Below are 15,362 nucleotides of genomic sequence, written 5' to 3' on the forward strand. Positions count from 1 at the left end.
CCCCTCATTATTGCAAGGCTGTGGGAGTGGGTGCAGGTTCTCTAGTATTGCGGGGTGGGGGGAACCCCCGATTCCCCCTCTTAGTGCAGGCTGCCCGGGGGGGGGAAGAGTTCTCCCTAGATGCTCTAGTAGAGAGGGGAGCCCAGCGCCCCGGGACTGCATCCCCCGCTACACCCTTCCTACAGCTCCCAGGGGGCGCGGCTCTGCTCCCCCCACCCCCGCGGTGCATGGGGCGGAGCGGCCCAGCCGAGCTCTCTGTGCGGCGGGATGCAGCGGCCCGAGGCCCGGCCACGTCAGCACCCCGAGGGGGCTGCCCCGGGGGGCGGAGGCGGCGGGGACCGGGCAGCTGCAGCAGCCGCCGCGGGAGCCATGGACCCCACGAGGCTGCTGGTACGGGGGGGAGCTGCGGGGAAGGGGGCGCGGGCGGCTCCCCTGCCCCGGGGTTCGGGGGGCGCCGCCGCGATGCCAACTCGCCAACTTCCCGGCCGCCGGGCAAAACTTTCTGCGCTGGGAGCTCCGGGGGCAGAGCCGGGGGACCCGCGGGGAAGAGCCAAGGGGGTGCAGGGGGAGTCCCCGGTGGGGGGAGTCCCAGGAGGCAGAGCCCGTGGGGCCGAAAAGATGGGGGGATAGCGCTGGGGAGAAGGGGCAGTGCCAGGGGGCTGGAGGGGAGCCTACTGCAGCAGCTGTTCTCAGTGGGCGGCTGGAGCAGAGATAGTTCTGGGGCCAGTCCCCATGTGAACCGTCCCAGTCCAGGTTCTGGGGCCAGGCCCCTCTCTCAGCTCTGGTTCTGGGGCCAGGTCCCTGTGAACCGTCCCAGTCCAGGTTCTGGGGCCAGGCCCCTCTCTCAGCTCTGGTTCTGGGGCCAGGTCCCTGTGAATTGTCCCAGTCCAGGTTCTGGGGCCAGGCCCCTCTCTCAGCTCTGGTTCTGGGGCCAGGTCCCTGTGAACCGTCCCAGTCCAGGTTCTGGGGCCAGGTCCCTCTCTCAGCTGTGGTTCTGGGGCCAGGTCCCTGTGAACCGTCCCAGTCCAGGTTCTGGGGCCAGGCCCCTCTCTCAGCTCTGGTTCTGGGGCCAGGTCCCTGTGAACCGTCCCAGGCCAGGTTCTCAGGCCGGGCCCCTCTCTCAGCTCTGGTTCTGGGGCCAGGTCCCTGTGAACCGTCCCAGTCCAGGTTCTCGGGCCAGGCCCCTCTCTCAGCTCTGGTTCTGGGGCCAGGTCCCTGTGAATCGTCCCAGTCCAGGTTCTCGGGCCAGGCCCCTTTCTCAGCTCTGGTTCTGGTGCCAGTGGGGTGATCAGACAGCAAGTGTGAAAAATCGGGACAAGGGGCGCTGGGTAATAGGCACCTATATAGGAAAAAGACCCCAAAATCGGGACATCTGGTCACCCTAAGTGCCAGGTCCCTGTGAATTGTCTCGGTCCAGGTTCTGGGGCCAGGCCCCTCTCTCAGCTCTGGTTCTGGGGCCAGGTCCCTGTGAACCGTCCCAGTCCAGGTTCTGGGGCCAGGTCCCTCTCTCAGCTGTGGTTCTGGGGCCAGGTCCCTGTGAACCGTTCCTGTCCAGGTTCTGGGGCCAGCCCCTCTCTCAGCTCTGGTTCTGGGGCCAGGTCCCTGTGAACTGTCCCAGTCCAGGTTCTTGGGCCAGGTCCCTGTGAACCGTTCCTGTCCAGGTTCTGGGGCCAGGCCCCTCTCTCAGCTCTGGTTCTTGGGCCAGGTCCCTGTGAACTGTCCCAGTCCAGGTTCTTGGGCCAGGTCCCTGTGAACCGTCTCAACCCGGGTTCTGGGGCAGGCCCATCTCAGTCCTCTCGGCCCAGGTTCTGTGGTACACTTGGACTTGGACTCTGGAGCAGTCAGTGCATGACAGAACTTGGGTTTGGATGGACCCTTTCGCAGACCACCCCTAGCCCTCAAATCCACTCTGGCCCTGGGACTGGGGTCTGGCGTGGAGCGGGGCCTTTGGGTTCACAGGGGTGGACGTGAATCAGAACAAGGCCAGGCGCAGAGAGTGCCAGGCTCTCTGGGCGCTTTCACTGGGAGGAAACAGTGCTGTGGCCCCATTTCAGCCTCAAGGAGTCACTGGGGGGAACAACAGGGAGAGGCGTCGCAGACCCAGTCCTGGGGCATGGGAGGCACCTGGGCTCTGGACACACCTTGGGGGCTGCTGGATGCAGCCTCTGGCTTCACGCTGTCCTTGTGTCAGTTTCAGGAGCCTTCCCTCTACACAGTCAAGGCCATATTCATCTTGGACAATGATGGACAGCGACTCTTAGCCAAGGTAAATGCCACCCACCTGCCCTAGAAGAAAACCCTAACCCCAGGTCTCTGGCCTCCCAGTGAGGTGGGGAAGACGCTCCTGTGAGGCGAGCAGCAAAGCCAGGGGCATCATGGCTTTATGGAGGCCGCTGCCCTTCCATGGCAGTTCTAGACAAGGTTAATTTCTCTTTTGCAGCAGCCTGGAATGCTTTTAGGAGATGTATAAAGCTACCTGGGCAAAAGTTACATCCTTGGCCATATGGGCCAGCATAGAGGGCACCCATCAGGACTCCTGGGTTCTATTCTTGGCACTGTGTGGCATTAGGCAAGTCATTTCACCTCTCCGTGCCTCAGTTTCTCCCATCTGTAAAATGGGGGTGATGACACTCGCCCTGCTCTCAGAAGCTCTTTGCTAACTCTAGCTGGGAAGCATGCTAAAGCACAGATCCAGTTGCAGGATTGGGTCCTGTGATTATAATGTTCCCATGCTCATCTCCCAGCACCTGGAAGACTGCCACTGACCTGGGACAGGAGACCTCCTCAAAACACACTTCCTCCATGAGGCCTGTGTGCCCTGTAGGTACTTGCTAGGTAAGGCAGCAACCTAGTGAGCCTACAAGGCCTGTAAGACAATAGCTTAGCAGCTAACCCTAGATCGTAAGTTACCACAAGAGAGAATGCTGCTGTAATGACTGAACTGCTGACAGGTAACCACAAGATGCTGGTCTATAGCAGTTTGGGATATTTTACATTAGGAACATCAGCAGGTGTCTGACCACAAGAATGCCATGGTAACTAATTGACGAATATGCTAATAAACTTCAGTTAATCTGACTAGTAACCTATGGGAGAAGGGCACCCCAACAGTAGCAGGATGAGGAAATACAAACAAGGAAAAGGGGAGTATGCCTTAGGCATAGGGATGTCATCAACCCGGCCTGTGTGCCTTGGGAGATGCCAGGTTGACAACCACTGGTGATGATGATGATGATGGTGAGGAGGAGGATGACTTACGCTTTGGGTCCTTTTGCAAGGGATGGCGTGAGTATATGGATGCTCAGGTGCACATTCTGTGTTGTCTCTATCTACCTTGCTGGGTTGGAGTGTTTGTAACTTTGCTAACCGTGTTAACAAAACTATTGCAAATTCAAAAGTGTGAGGGTGAGCGTTGCAGTTGCACATGTCGCGGTTCCCAACTAAACTTTAATTTTAATAATACTGGGCATGATCTTGGGATAAGAACCTACTAAACCTCATAGTGTAATCAATGTAATTAATACACAATAATAGATCAGGCAACACGTATATTCAGTTAAGTGTTAACATGCGCATGCACACACACACACGCACACACACGCGCAAATCATGGAACTAACATGGCAGGAAGCAAACAAAACCCATCAGTCACTTGCTTTGCTGTATCCATTCCTCCCAGCCTTTGTCTGTTCAAATTATGAGCCTTGTCTTCGTAGCTGTCTGTAAGACACCTGGCAATTTCCTCATTTTAACAGCATTTGCCGTTTTAAATGTTCACCCCAGACAGAATGGTATTTTCTGATACCTCCGCTGAGTGGGCCGGGACTGCGTTATATACTGGACTGGCTGGGTGTTGGGCTAGTTGATCTTTATAATTTCTTGCATCTGTGATTGTTATGGAAGCTCCTGGGGTAATGGACATTGATTGCAACTTCTTGATTATTATTACTGGTATCACGGTAGCATCTAAAAGCCCCAGTCATGGATGAGGAGTCGGGGGAGGGGGGCGGCTAAGTGCTGGACAAGCACAGAACTAAAAAACAATCCCTGCCCCAAAGAGCTTCCAATCTAAGTCTATGAGAGACAGACCAATGCAGGGAGCACATGGAAATAACACAGTACTGGTGGGCATGATGAGCAGCGATCTCATCACACCTATCTGATGTCCAGGTTTTGGGGGCACCACTGCCCAGGCAAGTTTTAAGGAAAGCATTTGAAGAGGGACAATGAAGTGGCCTTGACTTGCTGAGATAAACAGTGATCCCAAATCTATTTAAGCAACGATTTCCCAGCCACTCCAAACGGTTCTTTAACATGCCTGTCAGTATAGATAGCCTTTCTGGGGTCTCTGTATTGATTCTGTGTCCATGACTGGTTCCATCTAGCCAAGCTCTCCTTCCTTTTTCTGCCTGTCTCATTGGCTGGTCCCAAGGCTGCTCTAACTCCTTTGTTCCCGTCCCCTACAGTACTACGACGACACCTTTCCATCCACGAAAGAACAGAAGACCTTTGAGAGGAGCGTTTTCAATAAAACCCACAAAACTGATAGTAAGTAGCTGAGTTTTGGGAAGGGGAGCAGAAGATGGAGAGGAGGGTTTTCCTCTGTGTTCCTTCAGGCCACTGGCTGTTTATATTGCTGGGTTATACGAAGTTTGCCAGCAGTTGTGCATCCCTTGGGTTGTGTGATGACATCTTTCTCCCACGGGCACTGCAGTCCAGGGAGGGGTCCCGATATTGACGATAACACCTTGGAGGCGATCATCTCAAATCGCTCCAAAGAAATAGCGCGAGGACGCTGGCAAGGCCTGTACAACATCTCACATCCGCACACACCCGCTGGCCCAGAAGGTTGACAAGCGGAGCTTGCAACACATGAGATGAGGTCTTTCGCTCAGCCCTGTGCCGTTTACGACACTGCGTCCAAGGGTGGGTAGGAAGCTGTAAGACGTGGAGAGGTTTTAGGAGTCCCAGAATGCACTGGGGCCGTCACAGTCACATGCTGGCAAATCAGAGAACCAGCATTGCCATGCTGGGCACGCTGGGCTGTTGATGGCGAAAGGAGGCGACCAGGAACTTTAAGCATTTGATGGCCCTCCCATGGTGTGGATGTGCTGCCTGCTGCCCTGCCATAGGGGTGAGGCCAGGTTTCCCGTCCCATCTCCCCGTCTGCACGGCCTGTTCTTACGTTACAGAGATCTGTGCTCAGCAACAACCTAACGCTGCCCCCTCTTCTCCTTCCCTCCCATTGTGTCAGGTGAGATCGCCTTTCTGGAGGGGCTGACCATTGTCTATAAAAGCAGCATTGACCTCTTTTTCTACGTGGTGGGGAGTTCCCAGGAAAATGAGGTAACTCCCTGGGACCCGCTCCTCCCAGAGGATAACAGAGCAGGCGGTCCCGCTCCATGCTGGGAGTTTCTTCTCTTTCCCCACTCACCCTGTCGTGTGGGAGAGAGGCGCTCCATTCCCACTCACCAGGCCCCGCACACAGACAGCCCTTCACGTCCTCAGGCCCCGCCCCAGCTCTGTCTGCTCTTGCTCTGCCCCACAGGAGTTTGAGGAGGGATTTGTCTCCTCTTCCCTGATGTGCCCAGGGTCCCGTTGCATGAGCATGTTCCTAGGAGACCCGTGGATGCTGCAGCCATGGCTTTCTCTCCAGCTGCCAGTAGTAGGACTGGTGTCCGTCAGGCACCTCGAGACCCAGGGGCTGCTGGCAGAGCAAGCATGGGGAGGAGGTTCCTGTGGGCAGGAAGGCAGCTCTGCACCGGGTTGACCCATGTCTCCTTCTCCTCCTTTAGCTGATGCTAGTGGCAGTTCTCACCTGTCTCTTCGACTCCCTCAATCACATGTTACGGTGAGTATGTGGCCACGGCCAGCGGTCCCGATCCCATCTAGCGAGATTGCCCAGGGCCAGGTTCCAGGGTCCCAAACTGGCTCTAATAACATCAGCGCTTGAGCCTTGCCCCAGACCCTTCCACCCAAGGGTCTCAAAGCCCTTTACCCACATGAAGGAATCAAGCCTCATAGCCTGAAAGCCTGGGGTGCAGTGCCTAACACACCCTGGGCGCTAGCAGAATATCCCAATAGCAGCCCTCTGTGGGGTGGCTGCTGTGCTCTCCATTTTACAGATGGGGAAACTGAGGAGCAGAGAGGGAAAGCGACTCACCGAAGGTCACCCAGAGACTCAGTGGCGACGCCCAGGAGTCCTGACTGCTATTCCATGCTGTAACCATTAGACTGCACCTGCTCTTGTGGCTGGAAGGGAACCCAGGAGTCCTGGCTCCCAGCTGATTGCTCTCAGCACGAGACTCCCGTATGCTAGGCATGCCGTAGAGCTGGAGACCAGTTCCTGCTGCAGGGCCTCAGAATGAGACAGCGGGTGTCACCCTTCCCCCGCACATGAGGGCCTCTGGCAGTTGGCATTACTCGGCTGGGAGTGGGGGGAGGTCTCTGCAGCTGTGTTGGGACTCAGAGCTCCGGACCAGCGCCAGGTCTGGGGGCTGGTTGTACGGAGCATCCCAAGCTCTCACCAGCTCATACTGTCTTGCCCTCAGGAAGAACGTAGAGAAGCGCTCCCTGCTGGACAACCTGGACGGGGTGTTCCTTGTGGTGGATGAGATCGTCGACGGGGGGTGAGGCACCATGTGCAGTTGTTCTCTGGGGCTTCGCTTGGAGCTGGGGCGGGGAAGAGAGGGAGAGGGCAGACGGGCTTCCCAGTACAGTGCTGGGTGTGGGACGGCTGCTGGCTTGGGGCAGGAATCTTCTGTCTCTGGGTCTCCAGTTCAAATCTAGCCATGTCGCTAGTAACCCAAAGCCTTTACCATCTGGTGGCTGTTAATGGCCAACGTGAACTGAGTTTGGCAAGTCTCAGTCCCGCCCCCAGTGGACCAACCACAGCCACCGTCAGCGCTAGCCGACCCCTTTGTCAGCCGAGTACTGAATAGGCCGAGACAACGGAATTTCACTCCCACTGCTAACACCACAACCCGGTTCTTACATCGTGCACCTTGCTATCCAGAGATCTCAAAGTGCTTTGCAAAACCAACCCCATTTTACAGATGGGGAAACTGAGACACAGAGAGGGGAAAGTGACCTTCCTATGGCCACTCAGCAGGCCAGGGCCAGAGCTGGGAATTGAACCCACATCTCCTGAGTCCCAGTCCAGTGCCCTATCAGAGCTGAGGTTTGCTGGTGGGGAGGGGGGAAAAGCTTGCCCTGCTAGGGCCTATGCTGTACCCATTCCTGGGGCAAGGAGAGGGGGTCAGTTTCCATGGCTGTCCATCTGGCCCCTTGCCCCAGCTCAGAGCTCATGTCCCATTTTATGGCAACGGGGAGTAAATGCACCATGAAAGCGCCCTTAAGAGAGCTGTGATCTGACTGGAAAATCCCATTTCTCCCCCTGGTCATAGCGTGATTCTGGAGAGCGATCCTCAACAAGTGATCCAGAAGGTGAACTTCAGGGTGAGTGCTTCCCGCGGCTCCCCTTCATTTCTCTGCCCTTCGAGCCCTCTGCTCTAATCTCCCTCTTTAACTCTCTCCACCCCAGACGGTCTCGGAGCCTGCGGCATACGGGTTTGTTCTCTTTGATTACATCGCCAGTAACTCAGAGCAGAGTGAATCCGTGCCTGCCAACGGCGGCAAATAGGCAGCGGCCAGCTGGGAAGCAGGTGTGAGGTCACTTCTTTCTAAGCATGTCAAACGTGGCCCTGCTACATGGCCATGGGGAGCTCTGGTGGGCTAGCTGGATAGGTCACAGCCTCTTCTGCATGCCATGGGTGACTTTGGAGTGGCAGTCAGGCTTGGAGAGATTCTGTTTTCATTAGTAATTATTATTCATTGTCAGTTTCTGCCTCCATCCAAAAATCTTTAACAAACAAAACTGACACGGAGGGAGCGGGAAGGGATCGATTTTCACACGGATCCGGCACCCAACTGCTCCCATTTCATAGAATCATAGAATATCAGGGTTGGAAGGGACCTCAGGAGGTCATCTAAACCAACCCCCTGCTCAAAGCAGGGCCAATCCTCAACTAAATCATCCCAGCCAGGGCTTTGTCAAGCCTGACCTTAAAAACCTCAAAGGATGGAGATTCCCTAGGTAAGGCATTCCAGTGCTTCACCACCCTCCTAGGCACCTAAACAGAGCTGCTGGGCTCTGAGCACTTTTTAAAATGTTCCCAGTAGGACACCATGCTCTCATAGAGAACTAGAGTCTCCCGCTGCCTTCAAGTGTATCCGACAGGTATGATGATGGAATATTAACGACGGGACCTGATTTTTATCAACAAACCTACTGCAAATCTCAACTGTTGCTAGATTTTGACAAGCTAGCAAGGAGCATCCACGTTCATTTCCCGCCAGGACGGAGTTTGTTGATAAAAATATTGTAAAAAAAACAAAAACCAAAGTTCTCCGAAATAAACATCCATCGCCTTCAAAACGGATTGAAGCTAATTGGATCATTCCAAGCCTGGAGCAGCCGTGTGTGCTTGCTTCTGGGCTTGTCCCATTTGAACCCTGGGCTCAAGGAGAGATCTAAATCACAGTCTGAGCAACGCTAACAGAGTGAGAATTTTGCTGTCTGCTCAGGAGTTTTCGGCAATACAAATTTGTACTGAGGTTGTACAAAGTTCATGTCAAGGCGTAGCTGGGTCCCCAGCCTTGTGGGGTTACGGTGTAACAACTCTGCCCATGACGCGATTATCTGGTCATTACCAGCTTCTGACATGGTTGTCCTGCTGTGGAGGTTGGATGATCTAACTGAGTAGGTGTAATCAAATTAACCAGTTGTCCTGCCTCCCAGGCTTCTGGCCGGGAGGATATCCCAGAGCACATTGCACAGGCAGTCCTGTGCACCAACAGCTAAGGCATTGTGGGATAGCTAACAGTTTCCCAGCATGCACTGTTGTATGGTAGGGGTGGAAAACTCAGCATGGTTGACACAGGGCACCCGGGGGAAATGGTGCTCCGTGAACACACTGAGTCATGTTAGCTGTCTGCTGGGCACGTCCAGAGCTACGCTTGTCATGCTTGTACCAAGGCCTAAGAGAAGCAGAACAATCCCAAGCAAGACTTGCCTCTTCCACAGCAGCTGATCTGTGCTGATGTAATGTGAGCCCAGAGCTGCCCGGGCATGTCATTAGCCAGAGTGGAGGCGGTTGTTCTATTTGAGAACAGAGTAAACAAATACAGCGGACACGCAAGCCGCATCGGCGTTTCCTAATCCAGCTCCCCCCAAGACTGTTGGAAACAGCTGTGACGGGAGGCACTGCTATCTCCGGCGCGCTCTGTGTTTGCGTAACACAAGGCCTGGGCCGATAGCAGCGTGGCCACAGGCAGCTGGGAAGGAGAATGGCATTCCACCGCCATGATGTCATCCCAAGGGGCTCCAGGGGGCTGAGCAGTGGGTTGCAGGGCAGCATGGACAGCTGAGCGAGCCTTCATCATGGGTTCTCTTGCACTGCGCATGTGTGTGGGCCAATGAGAATAACCATCGTAATGTCGTGCCCGGCTCCGTCTGAGGATCCCAAAGAGCTTCATCTCATAAAAATCCCATAAGGCAGGGGAGGGCTCTGCCGGATTCACTCCTCCCATGGCTGAAATGCAGCCACCTCTGGGGTGGAATGTGGCAGCTGTTTTACCAGCCGCCCAGCACAACAGGAAGTGAAGCTGGTTTCATTCAGATGAACCTACAGAGGGAATTTAGATGGGTAGGATGCGATCACCTGACTGGGAGCATGGCCAGGACATTGGGGTTAATGCCCCTAAGTGCCTACGGGTCTTTAATGCTGGCAAAAAGTCATAATGACCTCAGGTTTGTGTGTCGCCCCAAATCTGACCCTCCAGAGAACAGCTAACCCTAGCCTCAGGCATTGGCTTTAGGGGCTTGCTAAGGAACGAGGCAACCAAGTCCCTATAAGTGCTTTTGAAAAATCTCACCAGGTATTTCATGCAGGGTCCCCCATCCAAGGGCTGAGTCAGCCTGCATCCACCTAGCTTCCTTGTAGTGCTGGGATCCCAAAGCAGGTGGCCTGGCTGTAGGTGAAGGTGAAGGTGCATGCAGACGAGCTAGCGCCCGTGGGGAGTGATGCAGAGACACAGCACCCTAGCAGCGGCTGAAAGCAGGTGCCAAGCAGGGCCATGCCCCGGTGGGATTCCCCATCACATCTAGTGAAGGGGAGCTTGCCCTCTAGCCTGCGTGATCTCTCCCCCCGCCCCCACGCATGCAGGCCACATGCACTATCTCTGAGCCATGGCTGCCAGCCTGCACCTCCCGCCAAGCCAAGGCAAGAGGCTGCAGCTCAGAAAGGCGCAGCCTGGGGAGAGCCAGGGAAGCCGCAGGTTGGTTTCTGCGCCTCCCTTCGGGCCACCCAGGTTAGCTCCCACTCTGTCTCCTGGCCATCGTCCCCTGACGATGAAATTGTCCGAGCTCCTCTGATCTGCTCCCCCCATGTACCCTATCTGATCCAGCACCCCAGCCCTGCACTCGCTCCCATTCCCTTCCCCCCCATCCATCTGCCTCCTTAAACCTCCCTGTCCTTTCCCTTCCTTTAGGTGGACGACAGCCCTCTGTCTGAGCAAAGTGTCGCCCAGGTAAGGGTCCCAGGACTCCCCTTTCCTCTCTGGGGGCTGGCGTGGGCGGGCAGCGCCTGGGCAGTGGAGGAGGCCTGATGAAGTGGCCTGCCCCTGGGGCACCAGCATGGAGGAGATGGACACCATGCGCTGCAGGGATCAGCTCCTGAGCACACTGTGCTAGCCATGGGGAGCACCCAAGCAAGGCTGTGTGACACAAGGAGGAGTAGTGGGTATTCTATAGTCCCAGTCCCTGGGGGCACACGGACCCTTGGAGGGGTTCTGCTACCCCTTGAGACTGTCCGCATGGATGGGTTGGTCAGAATCCCTCCCCCGCCCCGCACCTGTAGCATCAATACAGCACCTCCCAACATTGGGAGCTGTCAGCCTTTAAATCACCAGGTCTCACTCACAACAGTGTGTCAATATCCCTTCCGTGGCCAAGGAAGCTTCAGAGCCCCCCCGGGGTTGTGTATCTTTATCTCCATTTAAAGACCTTGTGGCACAGAGAGGTGAAGTGAATTGGCCAAGTTCACACCGCGTGTCAAACGCAGGAGAGGGGACTCACCAGTCTTGATTTATAATCTTCTGCTCTAACCCCAACCTTCCTCTCTAGAATAGAACCCAGGTGTCCTCACTCCCAGTCACCAGACCACATTCCCCTTCCCAAGCCAAGCACAAAACCCAGGGGTCCTGACTCCCAATTCCCCCTGCTCTCACCACAAGGCATCACTTTGGGGTCGGGGGGAGGTTGGGAAAACCTTGGAATAGAAATGTGCTATGCCTGGAACTCACGTGCCTCTAGCAGGCTTTGCTCTGCTGGGTCCAGCCTTGTAACAACGCGCCTGAGCGCCCACAGCAGGTTTGAGAGTCATCAGACCAAGCCCCCAGCTCCACCTGGTTCCTCAGAATGGGGCAAGGTGAGTGGGTGGCTTGAGGACGGGGTGTCCCTCTCTGGGCAGGTTCCTTACATCCCATACTGGGCGGGGGGATGGGCGGCTCTCCAGGCGGCTGGAAAGGCAGGGTCTGCGTGGGGAGTATCAGCAGGAATCTTGCAGTGCCCCTCATGCGCTCTCTCCTTGCAGGTCTTTCTGTCTAGACTAATCCTGTCAGCATGAGCCCTGCGGCCGAGTCCGTGTCTAACCCAGCACTAACCACCTTCTCACACCAGGCAGAGTAAGTGACTCCCACAGCTGGGGCCCATCTCTGCACATGCCTCTGTTGCCTGTGGCTGCAGCACCCATGTCACTTCACTTAACTTCTTCCTTCCCTCCCCTCCAAAGAACCAGCTGGAAAAAACCTCCTTGCCCCGGTGTCTGCTCTGTATCCACGGTGCAGCCAGTGCTTGCCGCCACCTGGTGTACCCACTCACCTCAGTGCATGGCTGGCATCATACCTCTCCTAGGGAACTGCCTCTCTCTTCTGTCCTAATGCCCCTCGCCCCAGGTGGTTTAGCATGTTTCCACCCATAGATACGCTCAGCTCTGCAAATTGCCAGGTGGTCAGGACGGCTGGATGGAGAAACCCATTTGAGATTGAGGGCGGGGTGGCTAAAAATGGCATTAAACCGCGACTATAGTTGCCCGGGTTCTTTGACAGTACATGGTCACCTGTTGTAACGGTCCCAACCACCGGATTCCCTTTGCTGGCTGCCAAACACACACTGTGGTATGTAATTGGCATGTGTATCCAGGGTGATCACAGCTTGGAGTCCCCGGTCAGGTGGACGGGTCTAAAGCCAGTTCCCATCAGCACTGATGTCTTTGCTCCTTGGAAAAATCTACCCTCTACGTTGGATCAGGAACTGTATTTGGTGGACAGGTGCGAGACCTGGTTTTAAACATCAGTTCCAGCCAGCATTTCCCCTGAGCTGCGATATGCAGACCCCTATGTGAAGGCCTCCTGGATCCAAGGATGTTCAAACCAGGGGTTCTTTCTAGGATCCAGCTCTAGCCCCAGCAAACTCTGTTGATGAGGTGACACCTGCTGATTGGTGCTTAGTGTCCAGGATGCCGACTGAGGCTAAAACGGGGTTCCCGGACACACCGAATTCCTGGAATGGAGTTTGCTGGCTCAGGCAGAGCCCTCCTCAGCTGGAGGGAGGGTCGCTGAGACATGGCGAGTGGAGAGAAGTGCCTTCCCCCATGACATTGCAAAACTGCTTGCATCTTCCTGAGCGTCTGAGCCCAGAGAGCAGCCTGAGCGCTTGTGAGAACGAGGGGAATCTGTGGCTGTCGGGTCTCTGGGACTTGAGTCCCTGTTTCCTTCCAGGGATGGAGGGAGCTATAGAAATATACAGGCAAAAGGAGCTCACTCACCCCCTTGTCTGGAGTCCTTGCTACAGCTGGTGCCACTCCTGCTGTATCGAAGAGGCACATCTGCCACCTAGTGGCTGTTTGAGAAAAATCAGGACACAAACCACCCTGCTTGTCTCATGGAGACACATCAGAAATCTCCCTCTTGAATGGGGCAGGTTTATGTTGGCACTAAATGGGTCTCCTGGTGCCCGTGAAGGAGTCCTGCGGAGTTCATATGGAGCTGTAATCCGTTTGCAGAATCCCTGAGGCTGTGGGGCTTAATGTCTCTCTGTTTTTCTTCTCCTTTCCCTCCCCCCACTTCCTTAATAGGTTCTGCAATCTGCCAAAGAGCAAATTAAATGGTCCTTATTAAAGTGAACGTCCCAGAGGAGAGCGCCTGGATCCTCCCGATTGGATGGGTCTGAACCGCGACGGCAAATGATTCCTCACCTTATTCGATTAGCCGTTTGCAAATTGGCATGAAAAGTCTGATAAAAGCTTTGGGGTAGGATGCAAGATGGCTGACATGGGCCGCGCCTCCTGGGGGAACTCCAGCCTTTCACGGACACTGGTTTAAACCCGGTCTCAGTGCCATGAAATTCTCTGCATGCTAAAGGGGAGGGTTGGGGTTGGGAGAATTGACTGGTTAACAGACCAAATTCTGCTCCTTAAACCAGTGTAAATGTGGAGTGACGTCAATGGGGTTAGTTCAGGTGTAACCGAGAGCAGAACCTGGCCCAAGATCCATAAAGAACTCCAGAACTCCTCAGGAATGAATAGGAGGGTTGATCATTTGTATTTACACCACCTAAAGCGCTGCGTGAGAGTCAATTACAATTTGTTTGGTAGGAGCAGAGCCAGAACATACCATAGTTGAATCTTCAGTTTCACCAGTAAAGAGCTGGCTGCTTTTTTTGCGGGGCTGTCACTAGTGCCTGTACCCTTGTTGATCGATGCAGCGAGCCAATGCTTGCTTGCTGCTCAGTGAGGGTCGAGCCTGAGACTTTCAAAACCATAGGAAGGGATTTGCTTGCCCTTTTCTCATTCAAACAGCTGGGGCTTTGGCATCCAGGTCCCCCTAGGCTCTTTGGAATATCTCAGCCATGTCCAAAATCTCTTCCGCTGTCTCCCAAGGCAACCAACGCTTTGATCCCTTTTGGGGATGGCCAGGCCTGTGCAGAGGGTCAGCGTGAAGTAAGTGCCACTGTCACGTCCTCTCATGTGCAGGATGGGGATGAGTGCACAGGAATCATTGTCACCCTGTCAGAGTAAGATTCAAAACATCTCAATGATGAGCACTAATAACCCCCCTGCAAAAAAATACCCTCTTACAAGGCGCTTTTCATCAGTAGATCTCAAAGCACTTTACAAAGGAGGTCAGGTCATTATACAGATGGGGAAACTGAGGCACAGAGCAGGGCAGTGACTTGCCCAAGGTCATCTAGTAGGCCAGTGGCAGAGCTCAGAATAGAATCCAGGTCTCCTGAGTCCCAATCCAGCACTCCAGCCACTAGGCAGCACAGCCTCCCTCGTGCAGTTTTGGCTGTTGTTAACTTTGTAAAAACAATCCTGTTGCAAATAGCTGTCGGCTCAAACATCATTAAAGGACCCGGCTATGGGAAAAATCCTATTTCCAGAGCTATCATTTCCTTCCCTTTAACACCCCAGATTATCAATAGCAAGAAAAAAATGAAAATCGAATGAAGGAGAATTGGCTAGCTGTGTGATACTTACCTCATCGAGGGCTTGGTACGTTTCAATCCACTTCTGTAAACTGGGCATGCCCAGCTTCTTTTATGATCAACAAATAAAGTTTTATAGCACATGGGTCATTTTTCCCGGTTGGTCTCTCCTGTCTGTAATGCACGTGGGTGCCTGCGTTCTCCTATTACTGTACCATGCAGAATTAAGACTGTCACTTTTTCCATTACAGGGCTTGATTTTTTGAGGGGTTTATAACTCGTCCATTAAAATCACTCCGGACACAGGCACAGCGTCAGCCTGGGACGTGTCTATTTTTGTTAAATGTTTTTCCTTCGGTGGCAGCCGTGCTCCCGAGGAGCCTGCATTTGTTATCTTTGCAGTGAACTTCTGCACCCTGCGGCTTCATACCAGAGCTTTGAGGGGGCTGAAATATTTATTTTACTTCGGGACAGCAGATTTGTTTCATGGCCTAGTGTACATGAAAAACGGTCCAGCCTGCCTTCAGCCCGCATGGCTGCTGCGTGTGTTCTCACAGCACTGTAGGACCAGGCGTCTCTCTGAGAAAAGGGAACGGCGGGTGATTTTTCATCCGGAGCTGCTAGAAGCAGCTCAGATCAAATGCATAAGTGTTCTAGGGTGACCAGACAGCAACTGTGAAAAAACAGGACAGGGCCTGGGGGGTAATAGGCACCTGTATAAGAAAAAGTCCCAAAAAACAGGACTGTCCCTATAAAAATGGGACATCTGGTTACCCTAAAGTGTGCGGGGGACTATCTTTTCACATCTTGCTCT

General features: G+C 54.4%; 1 protein-coding gene across 6 annotated transcripts; it reads left to right on the forward strand.

Annotated features, from left to right (window-relative positions):
- The first annotated feature begins 71 nt into the window (after nucleotides 1-71).
- On the forward strand, nucleotides 72-14,697 carry COPZ2 (COPI coat complex subunit zeta 2). Of its 6 annotated transcripts, none has more exons than XR_005223541.2 (10): nucleotides 72-390; nucleotides 2,198-2,266; nucleotides 4,467-4,548; nucleotides 5,255-5,346; nucleotides 5,796-5,851; nucleotides 6,552-6,629; nucleotides 7,407-7,458; nucleotides 7,544-7,664; nucleotides 10,552-10,590; nucleotides 13,197-14,697. XR_005223541.2 is itself a non-coding variant. In XM_043537024.1 (10 exons), exons 1-10 carry the CDS (start codon nucleotides 268-270, stop codon nucleotides 13,237-13,239), a joined length of 666 nt encoding a protein of 221 aa, XP_043392959.1. In that variant the 5' UTR covers nucleotides 206-267; the 3' UTR covers nucleotides 13,240-14,697. The 6 variants fall into 6 exon arrangements, 3 of the variants coding, with proteins under 3 accessions (XP_043392959.1, XP_043392958.1, XP_037743129.1); XM_043537024.1 differs by having other exon boundaries at nucleotides 206-390; nucleotides 2,192-2,266; nucleotides 7,544-7,569; XR_005223540.2 differs by having other exon boundaries at nucleotides 207-390; nucleotides 2,192-2,266.
- The last annotated feature ends 665 nt before the right edge of the window (nucleotides 14,698-15,362 follow it).

The sequence above is a fragment of the Chelonia mydas genome, chromosome 27 (genome assembly GCF_015237465.2).
Source record: "Chelonia mydas isolate rCheMyd1 chromosome 27, rCheMyd1.pri.v2, whole genome shotgun sequence".
NCBI classification, from domain to species: Eukaryota; Metazoa; Chordata; order Testudines; family Cheloniidae; genus Chelonia; species Chelonia mydas.

Coding starts and splice junctions, on each gene's coding strand:
- COPZ2 (XM_043537024.1), top strand. CDS start 268: ATGCAGCGGCCCGAGGCCCGGCCACGTCAGCACCCCGAGGGGGCTGCC. Junction 391..2,191: donor TGGACCCCACGAGGCTGCTG/GTACGGGGGGGA, acceptor TCCTTGTGTCAG/TTTCAGGAGCCTTCCCTCTA. Junction 5,347..5,795: donor GGAGTTCCCAGGAAAATGAG/GTAACTCCCTGG, acceptor CTCCTCCTTTAG/CTGATGCTAGTGGCAGTTCT.